This window comes from Budorcas taxicolor, chromosome X (assembly GCF_023091745.1).
Source record: "Budorcas taxicolor isolate Tak-1 chromosome X, Takin1.1, whole genome shotgun sequence".
NCBI classification, from domain to species: Eukaryota; Metazoa; Chordata; class Mammalia; order Artiodactyla; family Bovidae; genus Budorcas; species Budorcas taxicolor.
The window spans coordinates 43,249,407-43,273,796 of record NC_068935.1 but is presented as its reverse complement, the minus strand read 5'-3'; the positions used below and the strand labels follow the sequence as shown (position 1 = coordinate 43,273,796).

General features: G+C 49.4%; 1 protein-coding gene across 1 annotated transcript; it reads right to left on the bottom strand.

The window, feature by feature from the left end:
* Nucleotides 1-21,717: 21,717 nt before the first annotated feature.
* On the bottom strand, nt 21,718-21,954 carry LOC128070450 (small integral membrane protein 10-like protein 2A). Its single transcript, XM_052663761.1, has one exon. It carries the CDS (start codon nt 21,952-21,954, stop codon nt 21,718-21,720), a length of 237 nt encoding a protein of 78 aa, XP_052519721.1.
* Between the last annotated feature and the right edge of the window lie 2,436 nt (nt 21,955-24,390).

Sequence of the window (24,390 nt, the reverse complement as noted above, 5' to 3'; positions counted from 1 at the left end):
CGATTACCTCCACCGAGCTCTGGCTTCCGTGGACGCCACTCCCCTCTTTCTGGGCTCGGCTACTGGAGTCACCACACCTCACGCCGTCGCGGGGAGGAAGGCAGGTCCGGGTTCCCGCGCCCCCGGGGGCTGTGCCGGGAAGGCGCGAGGCCCCGGGAGCGCACGGACCTCGGAAGTTCAGTCCCCGGCGCGACCCCTCTAGCGCTTCGAGACCGTACCCCGCCACGCCATTTTGGGGTCTCGTGCTGCGGGCCGGGCGCCGACCGGAAAAGAGAGAGTGGCTTCCGGTGGCTGCGTGATAGCCACGCCCATAACGGCCCTCCCGCCACCTGCGGAGTCGCGCGCGCGCGGGCGCGAGTCCGGAAGTGTCCCGCACGTCTGGAGTCGCGCGGGCGCGCGCGCGCGAGTCCGGAAGTGTCCCGCACGTCCGCCCCATCCTGGGTTCAGCCCCGGATGCAGAAAAAAAAAAGGACAGTTCAGGTCACCGAGTCTCGGGCTCACGGGAGTCCTAGCGGCGCCGCGAAGGCGGCTGTCTCCTGCGAGCGTCCGCGATCTCGGAACCCCCGACTTGCTGCCTGTCTTGCGTCCAGATTACTACCGAATCGCATTCCAACAGCCGGTGGCCTTTTCTACCGGGAAGTTCGCCTGGTTACGACCCCGATCTCCGAAAGTCATGTGTAGGATTGTCCCGGGACTCGAGTTAAGAGGCTTTTGGTCCTCCTGGCCAGACCCCTCGCTGGATCAGAAGCAGCAGTCCCTGATATTTTTAAAATCCTTTTCTGGTTTGCAGGCACGTGCTTCCCAACTATTATTGATTGTTCTTGTTAGGTAGGTTTTAACCTCATGGTGTCCCTTACATTTATACTTCTCTTTGACATATAAAGAAATTCAGATACAGGACGCGGCGTCCACAGAGTCATGTGGATTACAGGTGGCAGATTTTAGACCAAGTTAGGTCTCCTGTTATACCCCATGCTTTTGCTACTATATTATGCTTCCCTGAAGGACAGGAATCTTGTTTGATCTTACACGTCCTGTAGTGCTTAGCACAGTTCTTTGGAGAAGGCATCCTTCTAAGAACCCGGATATCTCAGGTTGTCAGTGTCTCCAAATTTTCATGGTTTACCTACTATTGAGCCATTTGGACAAAAGTTATCTATAAGAATCAAAGAGGAGAAACTATGTGTAGCTCAGTTGTACAGTGGAGATGAAACTGATGTCAGTGTGAAAAATCAGTGTGAGAAACTACTCTGGCAAGGATACCAGAGATCTGCATGCCAAGGAGGAAAATAAACAAGGAGCGCCTTTCTGCCTTTTAACATGCAAACTAAGATTACACTCAGAAGATAAGGTTAATCCTTATTTGCAGAGCAAAGCTGCCCAAAAGTGTGAGAGGACGCAGTGCATTATCTGTGATTGTAAAACTAGTAAAGATGTTTGCTTCACCAGGGAGTCGTTTTCAGGCATTCTCAACCGAATGTTTTATGACAATGGAAGAGAAGTCAGAGCCTTGTTGCTTCTGGATAATTCCCAGGCTTACCTTTCAGCTCAGTCACTAACCAGTGAGGACGGCCAGATAAAGGCATTTTCTTTTTCCTCTTTTTTAAATAGTGAGATTTTTAAACCATGTGAAATTTAATACTAATCTGCTAAAAGTTATTCCCTATAATTGTCTTCAATAGAAATTAGACTATACAGTTAGCCATTTAAAATGAATATGGAAATAAGTACGATGATCTCTCCAGTTTTCCTTATAACCTACTGTGGCTTATATGCTTCAAAGAAAAGAAAAAAAAAAAGTTAAATGACTATAGACTCCAGGAAGACAGGTTGTCATTCACTTAAATTTCCTTACATATTATTAATATGATTAGTGGTTTAAGCATACATTGACCCATGTTTTCCGCTATAAAACTCTGCATAATTAAAGGTTTATAACTTACTTATAATTTAAATCCATAACACCCAGATCCCTTCCATAGTTATGTTTTGGCTAATATGTTTGAGACACTAAGTAACAAGAAACTGTGTAAAATCTGTGTAAAAAGGATTTTCTTTCCTCTAAACACTTCAACTTTGAGTCACCCAAGGAATCAAGATGCGATACTGAGCAGCAAACAACTTTATAGGTGGAAGCAAGAATACTGGAGTGGGTTACCATGTCCTCTTCCAGGGAATCTTCTTGACCCAGGGATGGAACCCGTGTCTCTTACATCTTCTGCATTGGCAGATGGGTTCTCTACCACTGGTGAAAGCTTACCAGAAGGGGGGCTGATCTGGGGACTAGGTGAAGACCCCTGTTGGAATGCCGTTTTAGTGCCTAAGAGCAATTATACGGGCCTCCTCTTTGCTCAGGCTTCAAGGGAAACATTCCAAGTAGGAGCAACATCAGCTTGGTGACATCGTAAGATCTGTGCACTTCCTGTCCCACCTTTATAAACCGGGGTATTTGACTTTCTCTACATTTTAATAGATCATTCCAGTTTCTTATCCTCAGTGAGATGAGGGATAACTGCTCTGTCCCTTCATCTTCTTATGAAGACTGATTCCTTTGCTTCATGGAACATCTATATTCTCTTTTCCATCATACTAACACTGGAAAGGAAACTGAGACACCCAGATCAGCAAAGAATTAGAGAAAAAGTAACCTTATTCCTTTCAGCAAGTTTCCCCCACTAAGCTATCAGATGGCATCAACACTGCTTCTTTGGTACCTCCTGGGAACACTTATAAAAGTCACTGCCCCTTTCTACCTATGTATGAAAATTTCTGCTCACTTTACTAGAAAAACTGACAGCTGGCTTTGTTTACAAGATAGCCAAAGGGTCACACTGTAAAAAAAAAAAAAGAGAGAGAGAAACAGCGACGATTAAGGTGCTTCGGAAACAAGAAAGGTCCTAGAAAAGGTAACCCTTGTCTTGACTTTACATTTTCTCAGGGTCATAGACATTTTTAAGCAAGGCTGAGGATGGCCTTGAGAGTCTGATTTTCTCAGAGGTGACCCAAGAGAAACAACAACAAAGCTCTTTCGAGGAAGCCACAGGTATTCGAAGAAATGGTTGGTTCCTGCTGCCTATCTAGGCTCGAGAGGTACAGGGACACTTCCTGCATTTCTCTGTCAGCAGACACTAATGTCTTGGAGGCTGAAATGATCTCTTTCTCGGAGCTTCCCTGATAGCTCAGTTAGTAAAGAATCCACCTGCAATGCGGGAGACCCCAGTTCGATTCCTAGGCCGGGGAAGATCTGCTGGAAAAGGGATAGGCTACCCACTCCTATATTCTTGGGCTTCCCTTCTGGCTCAGGTGGTTAAAAAAAAAAAAAAATCCACCCACAATGTGGGAGACCTAGGTTCGACCCCTGGGTTGGGAAGACGCTACCCACTCCAGTACTCTGGCCTGGAGAATTCCACGGACTGTATTCGAAAAGAGTTGGGACACAACTGAGCGACTTTCAAATTCACCAGGAATATGCTCATAAGCCAGCAGAAACGGGCAAGTTTCGCTGGGTGCACTGGTAGGCTTTACTGCCCTATGCCCCACCTACACCTTCTGCGTCGAAAGGACCAAAAGCTCTCAACACACCAGCAGCCCTCAACACACCAGCAGCCTCCCAGTCTACTTCAGCAGCAACCCTGGGTGTCATTTCCACACAGTGTACAAAAGTTTGCTTCCGGAGGTTAGAGGTGACTGCCCGCGTACCGGCCTCCTCGAGAACAGGTACCGCCGGTTCTCAGAGCCACCCGCCTCCCGGCAAAGACGCCACAGCGAAAACGAAAAGGCTGCGCCGCGGCTAACTTCCGCCCTTCCCCCACCCCCGCTCACCGCAACGCAGCTGGCTCGTGAGGTATCTCTAAGGGAATGGGGGGTTATTTCTCGGGGGTCTCCTGACCAAACCCAGAAGGAAAATCAGCTTCTCGATTACCTCCACCGAGCTCTGGCTTCCGTGGACGCCACTCCCCTCTTTCTGGGCTCGGCTACTGGAGTCACCACACCTCACGCCGTCGCGGGGAGGAAGGCAGGTCCGGGTTCCCGCGCCCCCGGGGGCTGTGCCGGGAAGGCGCGAGGCCCCGGGAGCGCACGGACCTCGGAAGTTCAGTCCCCGGCGCGACCCCTCTAGCGCTTCGAGACCGTACCCCGCCACGCCATTTTGGGGTCTCGTGCTGCGGGCCGGGCGCCGACCGGAAAAGAGAGAGTGGCTTCCGGTGGCTGCGTGATAGCCACGCCCATAACGGCCCTCCCGCCACCTGCGGAGTCGCGCGCGCGCGCGCGCGAGTCCGGAAGTGTCCCGCACGTCTGGAGTCGCGCGGGCGCGCGCGCGCGAGTCCGGAAGTGTCCCGCACGTCCCATCCTGGGTTCAGCCCCGGATGCAGAAAAAAAAAGGACAGTTCAGGTCACCGAGTCTCGGGCTCACGGGAGTCCTAGCGGCGCCGCGAAGGCGGCTGTCTCCTGCGAGCGTCCGCGATCTCGGAACCCCCGACTTGCTGCCTGTCTTGCGTCCAGATTACTACTGAATCGCATTCCAACAGCCGGTGGCCTTTTCTACCGGGAAGTTCGCCTGGTTACGACCCCGATCTCCGAAAGTCATGACTAGGATTGTCCCGGGACTCGAGTTAAGAGGCTTTTGGTCCTCCTGGCCAGATCCCTCGCTGGATCAGAAGCAGCAGTCCCTGATATTTTTAAAATCTTTTCTGGTTTGCAGGCAAGTGCTTCCCAACTATTATTGATTGTTCTTGTTAGGTAGGTTTTAACCTCATGGTGTCCCTTACATTTATATTTCTCTTTGACATATAAAGAAATTCAGATACAGGACGCAGCGTCCACAGTCATGTGGATTACAGGTGGCAGATTTTAGACCAAGTTAGGTCTCCTGTTATACCCCATGCTTTTGCTATTATATATGGGCCTCCTCTTTGCTCAGGCTTCAAGGGAAACATTCCAGGTAGGAGCAACATCAGCTTGGTGACATCATAAATCTGTATGGGGGTATTACAGTGGCTGCAGTGGGGAGAGGGTACATCCTTATGAGACTTACCATTCACATCAATTACCATCTTACTCAGAGAGAACTGCATGCTCACTAGTTCCAGTTTTGTTCCCTGTGACTTCTGCAATGATGTTCTGCAGAACCGTGCTGGTCACCCTAACTTTGCCTCACTGTACCAGGAACTGCCCAACACCCCCACAATATCTGAACATGTATTGTGGCCCTCATGTAGTAGGCAAAAGGATCACTTCACATAGGAAGGCGTCAGATTGCCTACCACCTTTCTTGCCTTAACAAGGGGAGAACTTCAATTCCGGCCTGGAGAGCCCTCCCCTTGCCACCCACGACCTCTCATCAATGCCCAGATTGCTGAGCCCAGAGTCGCACTCGGTAACCTGTAGTGATGCACACAGAGGCATATCTTCATCAATCATGCTTGTAGTCATCACAAATAATAACGTCTACAAGTGGGATCTTTTTCAATATACATATCTTCCTGAGAAACATAAGTATTTTACAAATTCTTCCGCCAACTGGGTTTGTCTCCTCCAAAACACTTGGGAAAGGGCTCACGTGTATCTTTTCAAGCTAGCATTTTTCTTTTTCTTTTTTGATATGTACCCAGGAGTGGAATTGCTGGATCATATGGTAGCTCTATTTGTTTGTTTGTTTCTGAGGAACATCCATATTGTTTTCCATAGTGGCTGCACCAATTACATTTCCAGCAGTGGTGTAGGAAGATTCATATTTCTTCACATTTTTGTCAATACTTGTTATAGCTCATCTTTTTCATAATGGCCATTCTAACAAGTGTGACGTGATATCATATTATCATTTTGATTTGCATTTCCTTGATGGTTAACAGCATAGTGCACCTTTTTTTTCTATTTTTAATTAAAAGATAATTGCTTTACAGAATTTTGTTGTTTTCTGTCAAACCTCAAAATGAATCAGCCTTAGGTATATATATGTCCCCTACTTCTTGAACCTTCCTCCTATCTCCCTACCCATCCCATCCCTCTAGGTTGTGGGTCTCAAACAGGCCCTGTTTGATTTCCCTGAAACATACAGCAAATTCCCATTGCCTATCTATTTTACATATGGTAATTTAAGTTTCCATGTTACTCTCCATACATTTCACCCTCTCCTCCCCTCTCCCCGTGTCCATTAGTCTGTTCTCTATGTCTGTTTCTCCACTGCTGTCCTGCAAATAAATTCTTTGTTACCATCGTTCTAGATTTCATGTATATGCATTCAGTTCAATCGCTCAGTCGTGTCCGACTGTTTGCGATCCCATGGACTGCAGCATGCCAGGCTTCCCTGTCCATCATCAACTCCCGGAGTTTACTCAAATTCATGTCCATTGAGTCGGTGATGCCATCCAACCATCTCATCCTTTGTCGTCCCCTTCTCCTCCCGCCTTCAATCTTTCCCAGCATCAGGGTGTTTTCCAATGAGTCAGTTCTTTGCATCGGGTGGCCAAAGTATTGGAGTTTCAGCATCAGCATCAGTCAATGAATATTCAAGACCGACTTCCTTTAGGATTGACTGGTTGGATCTCCTTCCAGTCCAAGAGACTCTCAAGAGTCTTCTCCAACACCACAGTTCAAAAGCATCAATTCTTCAGCACTCAACTTTTTTTATAGTCCAACTCTCACATCCATACATGACTACTGGAAAAACCATAGCTTTTACTAGATAGACCTTTGTTGGCAAAGTAATGTCTCTGTTTTTTAACATGCTGTTAAAAAGGTTGGTCATCGGAGAAGGCAATGGCACCCCACTCCAGTACTCTTACCTGGAAAATCCCATGGATGAAGGAGTCTGGTAGGCTGCAGTCCATGGGGTCGCTAAGAGTTGGACACGACTGAGTGACTTCACTTTCACTTTGCACTTTCATGCATTGGAGAAGGAAATGGCAACCCACTCCAGTGTTCTTGCCTGGAGAATCCCAGGGATGGGGGAGCTTGGTGGGCTGCCATCCATGGGGTCACACAGAGTTGGACACGACTAAAGCGACTTAGCAGCAGCAGCAGCAGCATTAGGTTGGTCATAGCTTTTCTTCCAAGGAGCAAGCATCTTTTAATTTCATGGCTGAATCACCATCTGCAGTGATTTTGGAGCCCCCCAAAAATAAAGTCTGTCAGTATGTCCATTGTTTCCCCATCTATTTGCCATGAAGTGATGGGACCAGATGCCATAAGCTTAGTTTCCTGAATGTTGAGTTTTAAGCCAGCTTTTTCTTCCTCCTCTTTCACTTTTACCAAGAGGCTCTTTAGTTCTTCCTCGCTCTCTGCCATAAAGGTGGTGTCATCTACATATCTGAGGTTATTGATATTTCTCCCAGCAATCTTGATTCCAGCTTGTGCTTCATCCAGCCTGGTATTTCTCATGATGTACTCTGCATATAAGTTAAATAAGCAGGGTGACAATATACAGCCTTGACATACTCTTTACCTGATTTGGAACCAGTCTGTTGTTCCATGTACAGTTCTAACTGTTGCTTCTTGACCTTGACCTTCTTGATATATGCATTAATGTATGACATTTATCTTGCTCTTTCTACTTACTTTACTCTGATAGGCTCTAGTTTCATCCACCTCATTAGAACTGATTCAAATGCATTCCTTTTATGGCTGAGTAATAGTCCTTTGTGTATATATACCACAACTTCTTTATCCATTCATCTGTTGATGGACATCTAGGTTGCTTACATGTTCTAGCTATTGTAAATAGTGCTGCAATGAACAGTGGAGTACATGTGTCTTTTTCAATTTTGGATTCCTCAGGGTATATGCCTGTGAGTGGGATTGCTTGGTCATATGGTGGTTTTATTCCTAGTTTCTTAAGTAATCTGCATACCATCTTCCATAGTGGCTGTATCAATTTACATTCCCACCAACAGCACAAGAGGGTTCCTTTTTTTCCACATTTATCGTTTGTAGACTTTTTGATGATGGCCATTCTGACTGGTGTGAGGTGATATCTCATTGTAGTTTTGACTTGCATTTCTCTAATAATAAGCAATGTTGAGCATCTTCTCATGTACTTGTTAGCCGTCTGTATGTCTTTGGAGAAATGTCTGTTTAGGTCTTTTCCCCACTTTTGGATTGGGTTGTTTCTTTTTCTGGTATTGAGTTGTATGAGCTGCTTATATATTTTGCAAATTAATCCTCTATCAATTGTTTCATTTGCTATTATTTTCTCCCATTCTGAGGGTTGTCTTTTCACCTTGTTTATAGTTTCCTTTGCTGTGCAAAAGCTTTTAAGTTTAATTAGGTCCCACTTGTTTACTTTTGTTTTTATTTCTGTTACTCTAGGAGGTGGATCATAGAGGATCTTGCTTTGATTTATGTCATCAAGCTTTCTGCCTATGTTTTCCTCTAAGAGTTTTATAGTTTCTGGTCTTACATGTAGGTCTTTAATCCTTTTTGAGTTTATCTTTGTGTATGGTGTTAGGGAGTGTTCTAATTTCATTCTGTTACATGTAGCTGTCCAGTTTTCCCAGCACCACTTATTGAAGAGGCTATCTTTGCCCCATTGTATATTTTTACCTGCTTTGTCAAAAATAGGGTATGGATAGATGCATGAGTTTATTTCTGGATATTTTTCCATTGGTCTATGTTTCTGTTTTTGTGCCAGTACCATGCTGTCTTGATGACTGTAGCTTTGTAGTAGTATCTGAAGTCAGGAAGGTTGATTCCTCCAGCTCCATTCTTCTTTCTCAGGACTGCTTTGGGTATTCAGGGTCTTTTGTGTTTTCAGATGAATTGTGAAATTTTTGTTCTAGTTCTGTGAAAAATGCCATTGGTAATTTGATAGGGGTCACATTGAATCTGTATATTGCATCTGGTAGTATAGTCATTTTCACAATATTGATTCTTCCTACCCAGGAACATGGAATATCTCTCTACCTGTTTTTTTTTAATCTTTGATTTCTTTCATCAATGTCTTATAATTTTCTGTATACAGTATACAATTCTTTTGTCTCCTTAGGTAGGTTTATTCCTATATATTTTATTCTTTTTGTTACAATGGTGAATAGGATTGATTCCTTAATTTCTTTTCCTGATTTTTCACTGTTAGTGTATAGGGATGCAATTTATTTCTGTGTATTGATTTTCTATCCTGAAACATTGCTAAATTCACTGATTAGCTCTAGTAATTTTCTGATAGTATCTTTAGGGTTTTTTTTGTATAGTATCATGGCATCTGCAAACAGTGAGAGCTTTACTTCTTTTCCAGTCTGGATTCCTTTTGTTTCTTTTTCTTCTCTGATTGCTGTAGCTAGGACTTCCAAAACTATGTTGAATAATAGTGGTGAGAGCATCTTTTAATGTACCTGTTGGCCATCTGGGCTTCCCTGGCGGCTCAGAAGTAAAGAATCTGCCTGCAATGTGAGAGACCTGGGTTTGATCCTTAGGTTGGGAAGATCCGCTGGAGAAGGGAAAGGCAACCCACTCCAGTATTCTTGCCTGGAGAAGTCCATGGACAGAGAAGCCTGGCCAGCTACAGTACATGGAGTCTGCAAAGAGTTGGACACAACTGAGTGAGTAACACTGGTCATCTGTATGTCTTTGGGAAAATTTCTATTCAGATCCTCTGCCCAGTTTTAATGGCACTATTCACTTTTCTGCTCTTGAGTTGTATGAGGTTTTTATATATTCTATTTCTTCCTTCAGGTGATCTTCCCTACCCAGGGGTCAAACCTGGGTCTCCTGAGTTGCAGGCAGATTCTTTACCATCTGAGCCACCAGGGAAGTTCCCATATTTTTTTTGGATATTAGCCCCTTATCAGATATATGACATGCAAATATTTTCACCCATTTAGTAGTTGCCTTTTCATTTCATTGATGGTTTCCTTTGCTGGGCAGAGGCCTTTTAGTTTGATATAGCCCCACTTGCTTATTTTTTGCTTTTGTTCCTTTGCTTTTTGTGTCAGAACCTCCTGACTTCTTCTGTGACCATGCCTAGGACCATACCAATCACTCTAATTCTGCCTTACCTTAGCAGGGTCAGGAGATTTCCTTAAACATTCTTATAGTCCTCAAATATGTATGTGTGGCCTTTGTGTTATGGCCCAAAGGATAATTTCTCATAGGGATCTATTTATTTACCTACTCTCTTTCCTTAATGAATTGTTAAGCCTCAGAAATCACCAGTTATGCAGGGCAGCTTGAGAGACCTGGTATCTCACAGTGGGCATTTAGTCATCTAGTATCAGGGAGGCAATGAAAAGATGAAGAGAGCATGCAGTTCCTCTAGTATATGCCAGGAAGACTCTCATCTATTGGCTTGACATAGGCTTCTTACAGCCACCTGATATGCAATACAGCACCATCATGCACCACACCACACGGCCTAGTACACTCACTTGCATCAGCTGGAGTCACCTGCAAAGGTTTCTCTTCCGATAAGGCTGTGTATTGTTCATGGACCTAGAAACTCAAAACATTATTCCTGCATGGGGGATGTCTGAATTATCTCACAAGCCAATAAAATGGATGAATACAACAGATCCAAAAATTGCTTATTTAGTGTTATTCATAAGGCTTTCCAGTTCACCTTTTGAAAGCAATTTCCTGTATGTACTCATATAGGATTGATTTTGAATTAATTCCATGGTGGTAGGAAAGAGAAGGGGGCAGAGATCCATTCTGATTGAGTATGGGTTGATACTTATTGCTCATAGATAATGAGAACATGCAGTTTCTCTGTATTATTTTTCAACTTCCATGTGTTTTGATCATTGTTGTGAAGTTTGTGAAATGCAATCTGTTTGGCGAGAAGCTACAAGTTCAGGCCCTTCTGCACATGAAGTGCTCTTTTAAGCTCATTATTCTCTGGAGAGCAAGAAAATAAACCTCATAGTGCACAATGTGCATCAGCGAGAAGGGATCAGAGGTGCTCTGGAGATGCAGTTTAATCCTAAACTTTGAGATTTGTTGAAAGATATTGAGAGAAGAATGGAATGACTATATTTATGATTTCCTTGAACCGCATTATCTAGGAGAAGGAGGGTGAACTTGGCATTGCTTGGGGTGGGGCTCAAAACCTGGGAATGGGTAAAAAGTGACAGGAAACTTGTAGAGAGTCAACAGCAAAATAAGTTGTATCTAAACCAAAGCAAGGCTGATAGGGAGATGGATTCAAGAAACAACAGGAAGTGGAGTCTTACTAACTGGATGCATGAGGGAGAAGGACACAGCCAATTCAGAGACGACACCTGATTTTGGAGTGGATGGTGGTGACACCACACAAAATAGGGAACCAAAAAAGAAGAGAAGGGTATTTTGGGTTTTTAGAAAAGACAAATTCAACTTGGAACAGTTTGACTATGAACACTAGACTGTGCCAAAAGCAGCTAGATCTCTGATGAGAATCTGCTTGGTTACCACTAAGGGTTGGTTCTTGATATTGCAGGGTAATGAACTCATTTTTGCAAGAGTCAAAAATTAAGATATACTCACCAGAGACTGATCTACAAGCTAGAATGCTAATCAGCTTTCATGATGAGAACTACAGTGGGAACTATAATGGTCAGGGTAAAATACCAACACGAATTAGAAAGCAGAAGGTATTCTTGAAGGAAAGTGATGCCAGAACAGATGTATTTTAACTGGGGACCTGAGAAGCCCCAGGTGAAAAATAATAGTCTACAGTTCCATAAATTTTCCAGAGGAAAACAATGTGGCTGACTTTGCAGGTTTAAGTCCTCTGTGGCATAAAAGGCTGAGCAAATCCGTATGCTCCATGGAGCACACAGGTGATGGAAAAGCATCGACAGGGATTGGTGGAGGCAGAGGGCAGAACCGAGTGAGGGCAGGAATCTAGCCGAGGTCTCAGCCTTCAGTTGTCCTCCCACCGGGCCCCCTCCCCGCACCCGGGAGGAGAGGCAGTAGTACCAACTGGCTTGCTCCTGTGGCTGCGGGAGGCCAAAGGTTCAGGTACACCAAAGAGGCAGCAGGGGGAGACTATGAGGGGGTTTCAGCTGTAGTACGACCTGAAAGTCACAGGGTGGCTTTGTCTTTCCCAAATCCAGGGAAGGTTGATGAATAGAATCCCTTCCATTTCCTGTGTTCTTTTTTCTTCCTTTGGATCTCGACTACCCACTCTGTGCAGCTGAGGGCAAGCAGATGAGAACTGGGTGAAGGAGCTACAGACGAGGCGGAAGGAGTGAGTTGTTTCCGGATGGTGCGCAGTGAAGGCGACCCCGCAGCCGGCTTCACACAGAAGCTGCCACCCACCGAACCTGTCCCAGGACGAGCCAGGCCCTTACCCATGCTCGCGGCCGCATCGGACCCACGACAGTCACCAGGTAGGTGCTACCCACGCCAATTTGACCAGTCATGAGGCTGCGGCTCAGAAAGGCCGAGTGGCCTGCCCCTGTTAAGTGGTAGAGCTGCTGTGTCTAAATAGAGAGTTGATGCCCTTGACCCTGACGCGGTGCTGCGTTTTGACATCCTAAGACTAAGCAGCTCTTCTGACCAGCTCAGAATCAAGCTGATGACTAACGAAGACGGGTCCTCATGGATAGACCGCTTCTGCGTGTCAGCCACTGTGCTCAGTGTCCAGATTGATGTGATGTGGATTGCCAACACAACACCCCCAGGGTTTTCTGATGTAATTCAAAGAATCCACCAGTAGACGGCGCAGCTCCACTGGGTTTTCGAGTTAAACGAAGCTCTGCACCCTCACGTTGACGTATATTCCTCCCACTCGCTTCGTGTGTCCCAAGGCCTCTCTTCTCTTTCTTATCTTGCCCTTATCAAAACTGGCTGTGCACGGATGACTGTCCCTGTCGCTGAAGGCCTTGGCAACACACCTTTAGGGCTTTCTGATGTAGTTCAAGGAATCACCAGCAGGTGGCGCTGCTCCACTCAGAAATCGGGAGACTGTAGTCGGTTCCTAGGTTATTTATTTTGGCTGTGCTGGGTCTTCTTTTCTCTGGCTACAGCGAGCCAGGGCTACTCTTGGTTTCAGTACGTGGGCTTTTCATTGCCGTGGCTTCTCTTGTTTCGGAGCACAGGCTCTAGGGCCAGAAGACTTCAATAGTTGTGGCTCCCTGGCTTCGTTGCTCTGTGGCAAGTGGGATCTTCCAGGACCAGAGATGGAAGCCTTGTGCAGTGAACTGGCAGGATGATTCTCAACCACTGAACCAACCATCAGGGGAGCACTGGAAGGTGAAATCTTAACTGCTGGATCACCAAGGAAGTCTCACAAGTCATGGATTTAGATGCAAGGACATATGACAGGGGCTTGGTTGCAGAAACAAGGCATGAACTTGTCCTCTGGGACCAGAGGGGAATCTGCCACAAGGTGCAACTGATCAGAATAGTGCAGAAAAGCCTGAGCTGAAAGTCAGGAAACCTGGATGCTAATCTTGGCTCTTCCACCCATTAGTTTTGTGGTTTGGGGTACATCACTGTAAGTCTTTTTTTAGTTCATTTAAAATACACTTTACTTATGTCAACCTCTTGACTCTCAAGATACCAGGGGGTAGTGCTTTTCAAACTCTAATGTTCACTGGAATCACCAGTTATTATGAAAGTGTAAGTCCTAATTCAATAGGTCTGTGGTGGAGGCCTCAGAGTGACAAGTTCCCAGGTGATACTGATGCTGCTCATCCCTGGACCACACTGTGAGTAGCAGGCAAGCGTACACTACAGAAGTGGCTCAAGGGCTCTCACTGCTGGTGTGGATGGAAGGCCAGAGGCAGGACTCTAGTCACCAGCCCCTCCCCAGCTTCAGCAAGAGCAGCTTGTCTTTTGATATCCTGAGACTGAGTAGCTCTTCTGACCAGCTCTGAATCAAGCTAATCACTAACAAAGACAGGGTCTCATATACAGACCACTTCCACGAGTCAGTCACCGTTGCTCAGTGTTCAGTGATTGATGTGTATTGGTTCACATGTTCCTCAGAGAACCACGGAATTACTCACCATCTCGCAGATGAAGTGAAAGACAGAGAATCTGAATGTGCACAGTCACTCAGTCCTGTCTGACCCTTTATGACCCCCCGTGGACCATAGCCCACCAGGCTCCTCTGTCCCTGAAATTCTCCAGGCAAGAATACTGGAGTGGGTAGCCATTCCCTTCTCCAGGGGATTTTTCAGACCCACGGATCGAACCCGCCTCTCAAGCGGGTTTCGAGCAGATTCTTTACCACTCAGCCCACCAGGGAAGCCCAGAGAGTCTGAAGGACCTGGCCAGAATGACTCCACTCAAGAGTCCGGGTTCGAACCCAGCTAGTCTCCCCTCCCAAGTCTGCTCTAAGCACCATGTACCTGATGTACAAAAGGTAATGACAATTTCAAGTACTGCTGGTGTTCTGAAAAGTCCCTGGTGACTTAAGGGGGTACCCTGCATCCCAGATGTATTTGCAGATCTTGTGGTATGCATAGAAATCTGAAGCACATAGTCAGTTCATAGATTCTTATTTGCTCAAGATCTTGCACCTCCTATAACTCGAAAACCTGTATATCTCATCCTCATGGTGTGTTCATTACAGAAAGCAAAGTCTGCCAAAACTTGGTGAAGGCTCCATGCTCCAGTCCAAGGCTGGCCAGTGCTGGTGGATTCCTTGAACTATATCAGAAAATCCCATAGGTATTGTGTGAACAGGAACTTCATTGACAGAAGCAGTCATCCATATACAGTCAGTTTTGTTTTTTAAATTGAAGTATAGCTGATATACAATGTTGTGTTAGTTTTAAGACCACAGTAAAGTGATTTGGTTTTATATATGTATATTCTTTTTAAAATTTTTCTGTTATTAGAAAATAGTGAATATTGTTCCCTATGCTTTACAGTAAATCCTTGTTTATTTTATATATAGTAGTGTGTATACTAGAGAAGGCGATGGCACCCCACTCCAGTACTCTTGCCTGGAAAATCCCGTGGATGGAGGAGCCTGGTAGGCTGCAGTCCATGGGGTCGTGAAGAGTCGGATACGACTGAGCGACTTCACTTTCACTTTTCACTTTCATACATTGGAGAAGGAAATGGCAACCCACTCCAGTGTTCTTGCCTGGAGAATCCCAGGGACAGGGGAGCTTGGTGGGCTGCCGTCCATGGGGTCGCACAGAGTCGGACACGACTGAAGAGACTTAGCAGCAGCAGCAGTGTGTATACGTTAATACCATACTCCTAATTTATCAAGGGTTTAATTTCCAAAATATACAAACAAATCAGGAAACTCAACATTTTAAAACATGAAAAAAAATGGGCAGAAAAGCTAAACAGACATTTCTTAAAAAAAAAAAAAAGAGACATATAGATGGCCAACAGGCACAAGCTAAGGGAATGAGAAGAGAGGTCTTGGGGCACAGAAAGGGAGTGGGAGGAATGAGTGTCAAAATGAGGTTGTAGAGGCTCTGCTTTAGCCATATGACTGGGATTCCCAGGGTGACAGAGACTGACTTTCTGTTAAACTTGACCTTGCGGAAAGGGCGCCCAGCAGGGCAAGGTCAAACTGCAGTATTTTGCAGGTGGCATGTACATGGAGAGTTGCCATCATCATGAAGTCATAGAAAATGAGAAAACATAAACATAGAGAAAATAGTCTACTGGTCTCAAAACATCAAAAAGCATTGAGATGTTGCTTCCTTGGGGCCTGCACTACTGTGCCTGTAGGCCAGGAAACGGGTGCAGTGAGGCACAGTGCCATGCCCACATCCCCATAGCTGGTGATTTGTGGAGCTGGAACCCCACAGGGCCTTTGATTCCTGGGCTGGGGCTCTGCACTCTGTACTCCTGGGTGCAAAACCCTGTTGTAGAGGGAGGTAGGAAAAGCAGGATGGAGAACACTCCAAAGGGTCTGGGTTAAGGATGTGCACAATATCTGAATAAAAAAACGTTTTAAAAAGTGCTCAGATCTGCCGTGGTATTCACCTGGAAACAACTTTAGATAAGACTTTCCAGAAAAATTTCCTCGAGAACATCGATGGAATTACCTTCCAGTTGTGTCTGGTGCATTCATTGGAATTCCTGCCACATGTGTCCTGACATTTCTTTTTAATCTACACCATGTAAAAATGCAATCTTTGGCTGCCAGTCTCTGGGAACTGGGAAAGTCACCTATGGCTCTGCTGGTCTGGGTGGCCAGGCTGCTCTGAGTTAACCTTGTACCTGGAGCTGGCCATAGCAATGACACCCCAGATTACTTCCTGGGTACATGAGGGGTTGCATTCCTCCTGACTGAACCCTCCCATGAGCCCTGCACCTATTATGCTCTCACATGGTCTGTGTGGGCTCCTCTGACTGGTCCATGGGTTCGGTGCTCAGGGCTTACTTTGGGGTCGGGCATGGAGAGGAGCCCAGGAAATATGTCTTGCCAAATGAGTGGCTGAGGGTCTCTGAAGAATTGCCTTCCCTGAGGCCCTCTGGGTGCCACTGTGACCCCATTATCAGGGTGAATGTTAATGAGCTACAGGGGATGTGTGGCATAAATTGGGATGTGGGAGGCAAGGGAAGGAGGGATTCCTGAGACTTTTGATTTCTGGCTAAGGGGTGTTGTGGGTAGATGAGCAGTGGCGGTTGCTGCAGATGGATCCTGTGGTGGCCACAGAGAGGGAGGGCTGTCATGGCAGCCACTGAGGGAAGCCTGGAGAAAGGCTTGGTGACCAGGCAAGGGAGAAGCTGGCCTAAGGTAGCCTTGGGGACTGCTCTGCAGAAGAGGCAGAGGCTCCCAGGTTCTGCCTGGTTCCCAGGGCTGAGGTGGAACACAGCCTCAAGATAATCAGGAGCTTCTGCCACTGTCAGCACGGCAGTGGGGAGTGAGATAGTCTCTGAGTGCACAGGATTGGGGGGGATACCCAGTGCCTTGGTGGGGAGCTGTGGCCCATGGAGGCCTACTGTTTGCAGAAGTTGGGAAAGTCAGTTATAGGCCCCAGGAGGCGCTCTGGCCAGAGGGGAAGCCCCACCATGCTAGCTTTCATGGGTAGACACTGTCTGTCTTCCTCCTGCCTGGTTGGGTGTGAGAGGGGGGGCAGCAGAAGGGCTGGAATGGGCCTCCCTGGAGGGGCTGGGCAAGTGGGTGCAGGGAGCTGAGAGCTGGATGGGGTGCAGGGTGCAGGCTCAGAAGCAGCCTCAGGTCCAGGACAATCATGGGTGCCAAGAAGGAGACCCAGAGGCAGCAAGAACACTGGACCGAAAGTCACGGGCTGTGCCTGGGCCCAGATGCTGAGTGAGCCCTTAGCTCAGGGTGGTGGAAGTGAAGGAGCAGAGGAGGAGGCAGCAGGAAAGACACAGCAGGAGAGGTCTGGCTGAGACCAGAGGCTGAGGCTAAGGAGGGAGAGCAGACAGAATCATCTCTTGGGGGGCCGAGGGTGCCCAGATAAGGGCTGGGGGAGCTGTGTGCTCTTCCTCCCTGCCTGGGTAGGTGAGTGCAGGTGTGGAGGTGGGGTCTGAGCTGGATCCTGGTCTAAGGGTGGGCAGAGTCAGGAGACAGACAGGGAGGATGGGGAGCAGAGAATGAGTCCCTCCAGTGGGGTGACAGGACCCTCAGGGGATGCCAGGGCCAGGCCTTAAGATCTGCCAGTAGCTCAGAGCCTTGGTCCTGTCGTGGGACTCTGCTTAAGCACAGGTCTCAGCCACCCCATGACCTGATGTTTCTGTTTCTGTGAGCAGAAGAGGGCCCCACCTTCCTTCCTCTGAGGTGGGTGCTGTGCTTCTCTGCAGGCCTCCCTCCCCCAGCCTCTGACCACCACCCCCTCTCCCTCTACAGCAGTCTCAGAGTCCCCACCCCGGGCCCTGTGATGGGACAACTTGCGTCTAAGGTGGAGGGAAGGGAAGCTGGTCTCTGGTCCCCAACGTTGATCTTCTCCAAAACTGGGCACCAACCTGACTGCCAGAGAAGCGATGGGTCCCTGCCACCTGCTGCTGCAGAGGGGCCTCCGGGTGACACAAAATGATCTGCAGATGGTCCATTTCACCTCACCTACCCCAGCCCATCCTTGGGTTCAACTGAATTAAGTGCTTTCTAACACCAGGCTTTAAAATAAAGAAAACGCTTAGCTGTCTGGTTATTCAAATAGTTTGTGAATGGGACAAACTGGGACAATTGCCGCATCTTAGGCCAGGCCTATGCTGCTGAGTTCTCATCCCGGGAACAGCGCTCCAAGTCAAGTCCTGTCTCAGAGCAACTTCTGAACAGGCCACCATCCCTGCCATGACCCCACCCACTTACAGCCCTCAGGATGCTCCCCTCCCCCAGCTTCTGGCCGCCAGAGTGGGGTGAGCTCACCACCAGCCCCTCTCCTCCAAGGGGGCACCACACCAGAAACAAGAGGCCTCCAGTTTTTATTTTATTCAATTCAAAGAATATTTTTTATTAACTTAGATAGACACAAGTTTTGACAACACTGGAAACAAGAACATTTCTCTGACCAGACTGCGCTGACTGGTGCCGAGTTCATCACACACAGAAAAGGAAAAGTTGTCTTATTCAAGTCAGTGATTGTGTATAAGCTCCACTGCCTGAAAAACAGACTGCAAACAAAGTGCAGAGAGAGCAGCAGGGGCCCAGTCGGGAGATGAGGAAGCGGTGGGAGAGCAGAAGCAGCAAAGTACTCAAGATCAAAACAGTAAGAAAAGCAGTGGCAGGAGCACGTGCTGAGGACGTGTCCCCGCCCCTCCCACGGCCAATATCTTTGGGGGCGGACAGCCCCCAGCCAGAGCCCCACAAGGAGGGGGGATTCTCTGCAGGTGGCGAAGGGTCTCTGAGCCCGGGGCCCCTGAATCTCCAACATACTTTCTCCACTTTGGGAAGCGGCCTCCCAGGGCCCAGGCAGCTCCAACAGAGCCACAAGCCCGGGAAGGACAGGGAGCCCTTCCTGCACTGCACACCCGCTAAACAGCTCTGCACCCTCTGCAGCGCATAGTCACTCGTGTGTGCACAAGTAATCACACACTTGTGCACAGACATATACCCATTCACAAATGCACACTGACACATGTGTATTCACACACACTCACATCCACACATTCACACACAAACATCTGTGCATTCATGCATCTGCACTCATACCCACACACTCACACACTCAAGCCCTCATACATGTGCATACATACTCGCACATACATCCCCACACACATCCCACACTCACACATGCACTCAACATGTGCACTCGCACACACATTCACGCACATATTAAGTAAAGATCCTCCCTAGTGCCCTCCCCAGGTCCTCTCAGGCTGGCCCAGGAAGAGGCTGCGGCTGGGGATCCAGTCACCCAGAGGGTGAGACGTGAACTTGAAAAGTGCACACATTTGTGCATCAGCCCCAAGGAGGCCCCTGGTCCTCCACTCCTCTCCACCCCTGCAGCCCCATGTCACAGTCTCTCAGAACTCCAGGGATGCAGTCCAAAGGCTGGCAGTCTCCTGGAAATGGTCCTGGAGGAACACAGTTGGGGTGGAGGAGGGGCCACCAGGACCAGGGGTTTCCAGGCAACTTGGCACAAGGGAGGAAGCCATCAGCGTCCTTCCGTCTGTGGGAATCTGCGGGGGGCATGTGGTAGCCCGGGTGCAGCCTCAGGCCTCGGGGTGAGGCAGGCAGAGATCTTCAGCCGGGACCTGGGTGGCTGAGAAGGGCACATGGTGTGAGGCTCAGCCCCTGTGTCCCAGGGGCAACCAGGCTGCTGTGGTTCTTAGTCCCAGGAACTGAGGACCAGGACCTCGAGCAATCACTGAGGGGGCAGATGTGGATCTGGGATGGGGGGTGAGGGCCAGGGCCTCTCCCGGCTCCCCTCAGTGCCGCTCTTGGTGCACCAGTCAGCAGCACAGCCAGGGCCGCTGCAGGCCCGTCCAGAGCAGATGCTCCTGTGTGATCCTAGCAGGAGGGGCAGCCTGGAGACAGAGACATGGGGTCATGCGTGGGTCTCAGCTCCACCCCACCCACATGTATCCCTTCCCTCCTATTACACTTGGCCCCAGGAGCCAGCCAACACCCCCCCCCCCAAAACTGAGAGGCCTGTGCCACTCAACACCAAGGAACCCTTGTTTAAGCCTTGGGTGGGGCTTGGGTTGGGGTGGGGAGGCCTGACTGTGTGTGAGGGCCTTGCTCCCCAAGGGGGTTCTGGGACTCATCTCTCCTGTGACCATCTCAGCTCAGACTGTCCCCCAGTTCTTCCCTGTGACTTGACCCCACCTTCCCTGCCATGGGCCTTTCTCTCTAGATCTCTTGGGAGCCTGTGCTCCCTTCCCCCATCCCACTGTGCCAGGTCTCCCAGAGACTGGGGGGCAGGTGGGGAATGCAGGCCCGGAGGCAGGTTCAGCTCCCCCACTTCTGATCTATGTGACAAGGGCAAATGTCTCCCTTCCCAGAGCCCGGCAGGCGGGGAGAACAGAGCTCCGCCAGAGTGTCTCTAGCTCTGTACTTCCTTCCCCGTGCCAGAACCGGACCACTAGGTCACTCCACCCCTCGGGCTCTCTGCCTGGAAGGCCCTTCCTCTCCTCGGGGGGTCAGGCCCTTCTCTTGGCTGCTCTCCAGGCAACTCTAGGGTCAGGGGTGCCCCAGGCAGGGATTTGAGTCTCTCGACAAGACCACAGAAGGGGCGGTTCACCTTCTATAACACCAGTTCCTGCAAGAAAAACATGGGGACTTGAGAGTTGCCTCCTCACCCAGAGACATCCTCGTCTCCCCAACTGTCGTCTACCCTACAAGCCTCTTCTCCATCTGCTCTCCCATCCCAGCCTGACAGCTGCCCTCCACTCAAGGAGACCCCCACTTTCCCAAATCCTGTGGGACACAGGGGCTGCTGGAGGCTGTCCAGGACTGGAGCAGCACATTCGGTGGCACCAGGAAGGCACTGGTAGGAGGTGGAGGGAGCGTGGCTGAGACGGGGCAGGGCTGGGAGGAACACGTCTTTCCCACTCTTCCCTTTCCCCTGATGCAAAGCTTTGGAGGGTGGAGAGGAGCAACAGAGACAGCAGGAGCAGGCAGAGAGCAGTCCAAGACCCGCCAGGAGGAAGTCTTGTGAAGGGCTGAGAAAGACACAGACCTGGGCTTGGGCCAAGAACACAACCATCCATCTAGGCTGTCTCTTGAGGGGTGGAGGACAAGGGGGCCAGCATCCACTCTCTTCTAGGGCTTTCTCCGGGCCTCTCCAGGGCCATTTCCCTCCATTCCCCCGTGTTCAGGTGACACTACCGGGGCTGTGGGCCGAGGTGATGGGCTGACCCTCGGAGATGCCCAGGAAGCCGCCTCTCATCCCCAAGCTGGAAATATGACAAGGGAGTCCAGAGGGCCTGCGTGCACCCTGCTTTGCCTGCTCTCAGCTCGGCAGCTTTCCAGGCTGGCTTCCACGGGTCCCTTCCTCCCCCAAGCCGCCCAGGGGCTGGATATCTAGATGCCATGGCAACCGCCTCCCTCCAGCCCGCAAGTCCAACCTCTGGCCTCCTACCTTTTCAGTCAGGGTCAATCATTCATGTTCCTATTGAAGAATTTCTTCCTTCTGCTCCCCCCTTCGGCCAAAGTGAGGCAACAGGTAGGCTGCATTCAGATAATTTTCTCGAGTTCGACGGAAAGGGCCCTTTTCGCTAGCTTTCTGTGCAGTTCGTCACCAGCCGCGACGTGGCTGGCTGGAGCCGGGGCTCGGTGGCTGCGTCCTCCGCTGTGGTCTAGGGCTTAGAGGCCTGGGCCGCCCCTTCCCCGGCACGTCCTGGCGGCCCCCGGCCCCGTGATCCTTCATGCCGATGCGGCCATCGCGGCCGGGCGGAGGTGGTAGTGGGCGTTCACTCGATCCTCACCTGCAGGCGCACGTTGAGCATCACCGAGGCCACGATGTAGAAATAGGGGAAGTTCATGCGCAGACGCCAGGCCAGGTCGAAGAAGGTGATCAACGTGCGCGTGAGCCCCTTGCAGAAGGCGCCGTACGAGCCGCGGATCGCGGCTGAGCGCGCCAGCCGCACTGCCACGCCCGACAGGGCCGCTGCTGCCGCCGCCGCAGACAGAGCCCCCGACGCCGCCATGGGCCCGGGCCGGCGCGGGACCCGCAGACCGACCGCAGCACGAGCTGGCGGACAGGTGGACGCGAGGCCTGGAGCTCCTGGCAGACAGCAGTCACATCCCACCCCGCCCCTCCCCGCCGCGCCCTACCGTCGGTCTCCCCTCGGGGGGTGGTCTCCCACTGCCTCCTCTGCCACATCCAAGGCCAGGCCTGAGCTGTCCAGGGACAGCTCCGCCCCCTGCCTGCACGCACATTGGCGACAGCCAGCACAGTTCCACCCCTAACGTGGCCCCGCCCCTTGCCGGGTACCACAGAGCTGCTGCCAGCGACTCTGCCCCACCCCCGGGATCCGCCGCTCCGACAATCCCCGCCTCCTCCTGGACTCCCAAAAAGAGAGCCGGAGGGCCTGAATGGTTTGGAAGGCGCTGCCCTCCAGGGATCCTTTTGCAGAATGCGTTATTCTGCAAGGAAAGCCCGCCCGAAGCGCTCTGCCCCTTTACACCATCCCCTTCCCTGACTCCGCAGAAAACCAGGGCAGTCAACCCACTGTGTGTTTGTGTGTATGTGTGTGTTGGTCGCTCATTCGTGCCCGACTCTTTGCGACCCCATGGAGTATATAGCCCACCAGGGTCCTCTGTCCAAGGAATTCTCCAGGCAAGAATACTGGAGTGGGTAACCATTTCCTTCTCCAGGGGATCTTCCCGACCCTGGGAAGGAACCCAGGTCTCCTGCTTTGCAGGTGGACTCTTTACATTCTGAGCTACCAGGGAAGTCCCAACTTTTCTTTAATTCATAATTTTTCCCCCTGGTAACTCTGCACTATAGAATTTCACCAAATCCACACGCACATTTTTTCCCTTTCTGGTATATTCGCTTGGTGCTGTGTATTTCTCTATTCTTGAATTGCCCCATTGTCCTTACATTTTACCTGCTGGGGAGCAAAGATTTTCCCTCTACTCTCTTAGCTATATACACTTCATAGGTCAATGAAAAAAAACTGACAACATGCAGATTAACAGAAAATGTATATACACTTCTTAATTTTTAATATTATTTCAGCATGGGCATCATAAGAAAAAAATACCCAGAAAGACAGTGAGATTTGAGATCTTATAATGCCACTTTTCCAATGAGTCAACTCTTCGCATGAGGTGGCCAAAGTACTGGAGTTTCAGCTTTAGCATCATTCCTTCCAAAGAAATCCCAGGGCTGATCTCCTTCAGAATGCACTGGTTGGATCTCCTTGCAGTCCAAGGGACTCTCAAGAGTCTTCTCCAACACCACAGTTCAAACGCATCAATTCTTTGGTGCTCAGCCTTCTTCACAGTCAAACTCTCACATCCATACATGACTACTGGAAAAACCATAGCCTGGAGGGATTGGGGGCAGGAGGAGAAGGGGATGACAGAGGATGAGATGGCTGGGTGGCATCACTGACTCGATGGACGTGAGTCTGAGTGAACTCCGGGAGTTGGTGATGGACAGGGAGGCCTGGCGTGCTGTGATTCATGGGGTCGCAAAGAGTCGGACACAACTGAGCGACTGAACTGAACTGAACTGAACTGAATGCCACTTTGCCAGGGATAGGGGAGGGAGGATATGGGCAGTCTGCTGCTGCGTTGCTTCAGTCGTGTCCGACTCTTAGCGACCCCATGGACTGCAACCCACCAGGCTCCCCCATCCCTGGGATTCTCGAGGCAAGAACACTGGAGTTGGGTTGCCATTTCCTTCTCCAATGAGTGAAAGTGAAAAGTGAAAGTGAAGTCGCTCAGTCGTGTCCGACTCTTAGCGACCCCATGGACTGCAGCCCACCAGGCTCCTCCATCCATGGGATTTTCCAGGCAAGAGTACTGGAGTGGGCTGCCATTCCCTTCTCTGATGGGCAGTCTAGGAGACAGCAAATGATTTATAGAAAAATGAATAACTCCTTAGAAGCATAGATGGGAGATTTGATAGTTTGAGACAAAGTTGTCTGGGTTTGGTGTTGACTGCTTGTTCTCCTTGACTTCCCTGGTGGCTCAGACAGTAAAGGGTCTGCTTACAATGCAGGAGACCCGGGTCAGGAAGATCTCCTGGAGGAGGAAATGGCAACCCACTCTGGTATTCTTGCCTGGAGAATCCCATGGACAGAGGAGACTGGTAGGCTACAGTCCATGGGGTCACAAAGAGTCGAACACGACTGAGGGATTTCTAGTCATCCTGTGGTAAGACTCAATATTTCCTGGTTGTTGAAACTTCCAAGGAGGGAATTTATGACAATTGAGTTCTTTTTAGAAGATCTGTCGTTAGGCAAAGAAGGGGATTTAAGAAAAAGTTGTTTTTTTTCAGATGCTGCTGCTGCTCCTAAGTCGCTTTAGTTGTGTCTGACTCTGTGCAGCCCCGTAGACGGCAGCCCAACAGGCTCCCCCGTCCCTGGGATTCTCCAGGCAAGAACACTGGAGTGGGTTGCCACTTCCTT

What these genes read in the sequence shown, in the direction of transcription:
- LOC128070450 (XM_052663761.1), bottom strand. Translation starts at nt 21,954, where the DNA reads ATGGCGGCGTCGGGGGCTCTGTCTGCGGCGGCGGCAGCAGCGGCCCTG.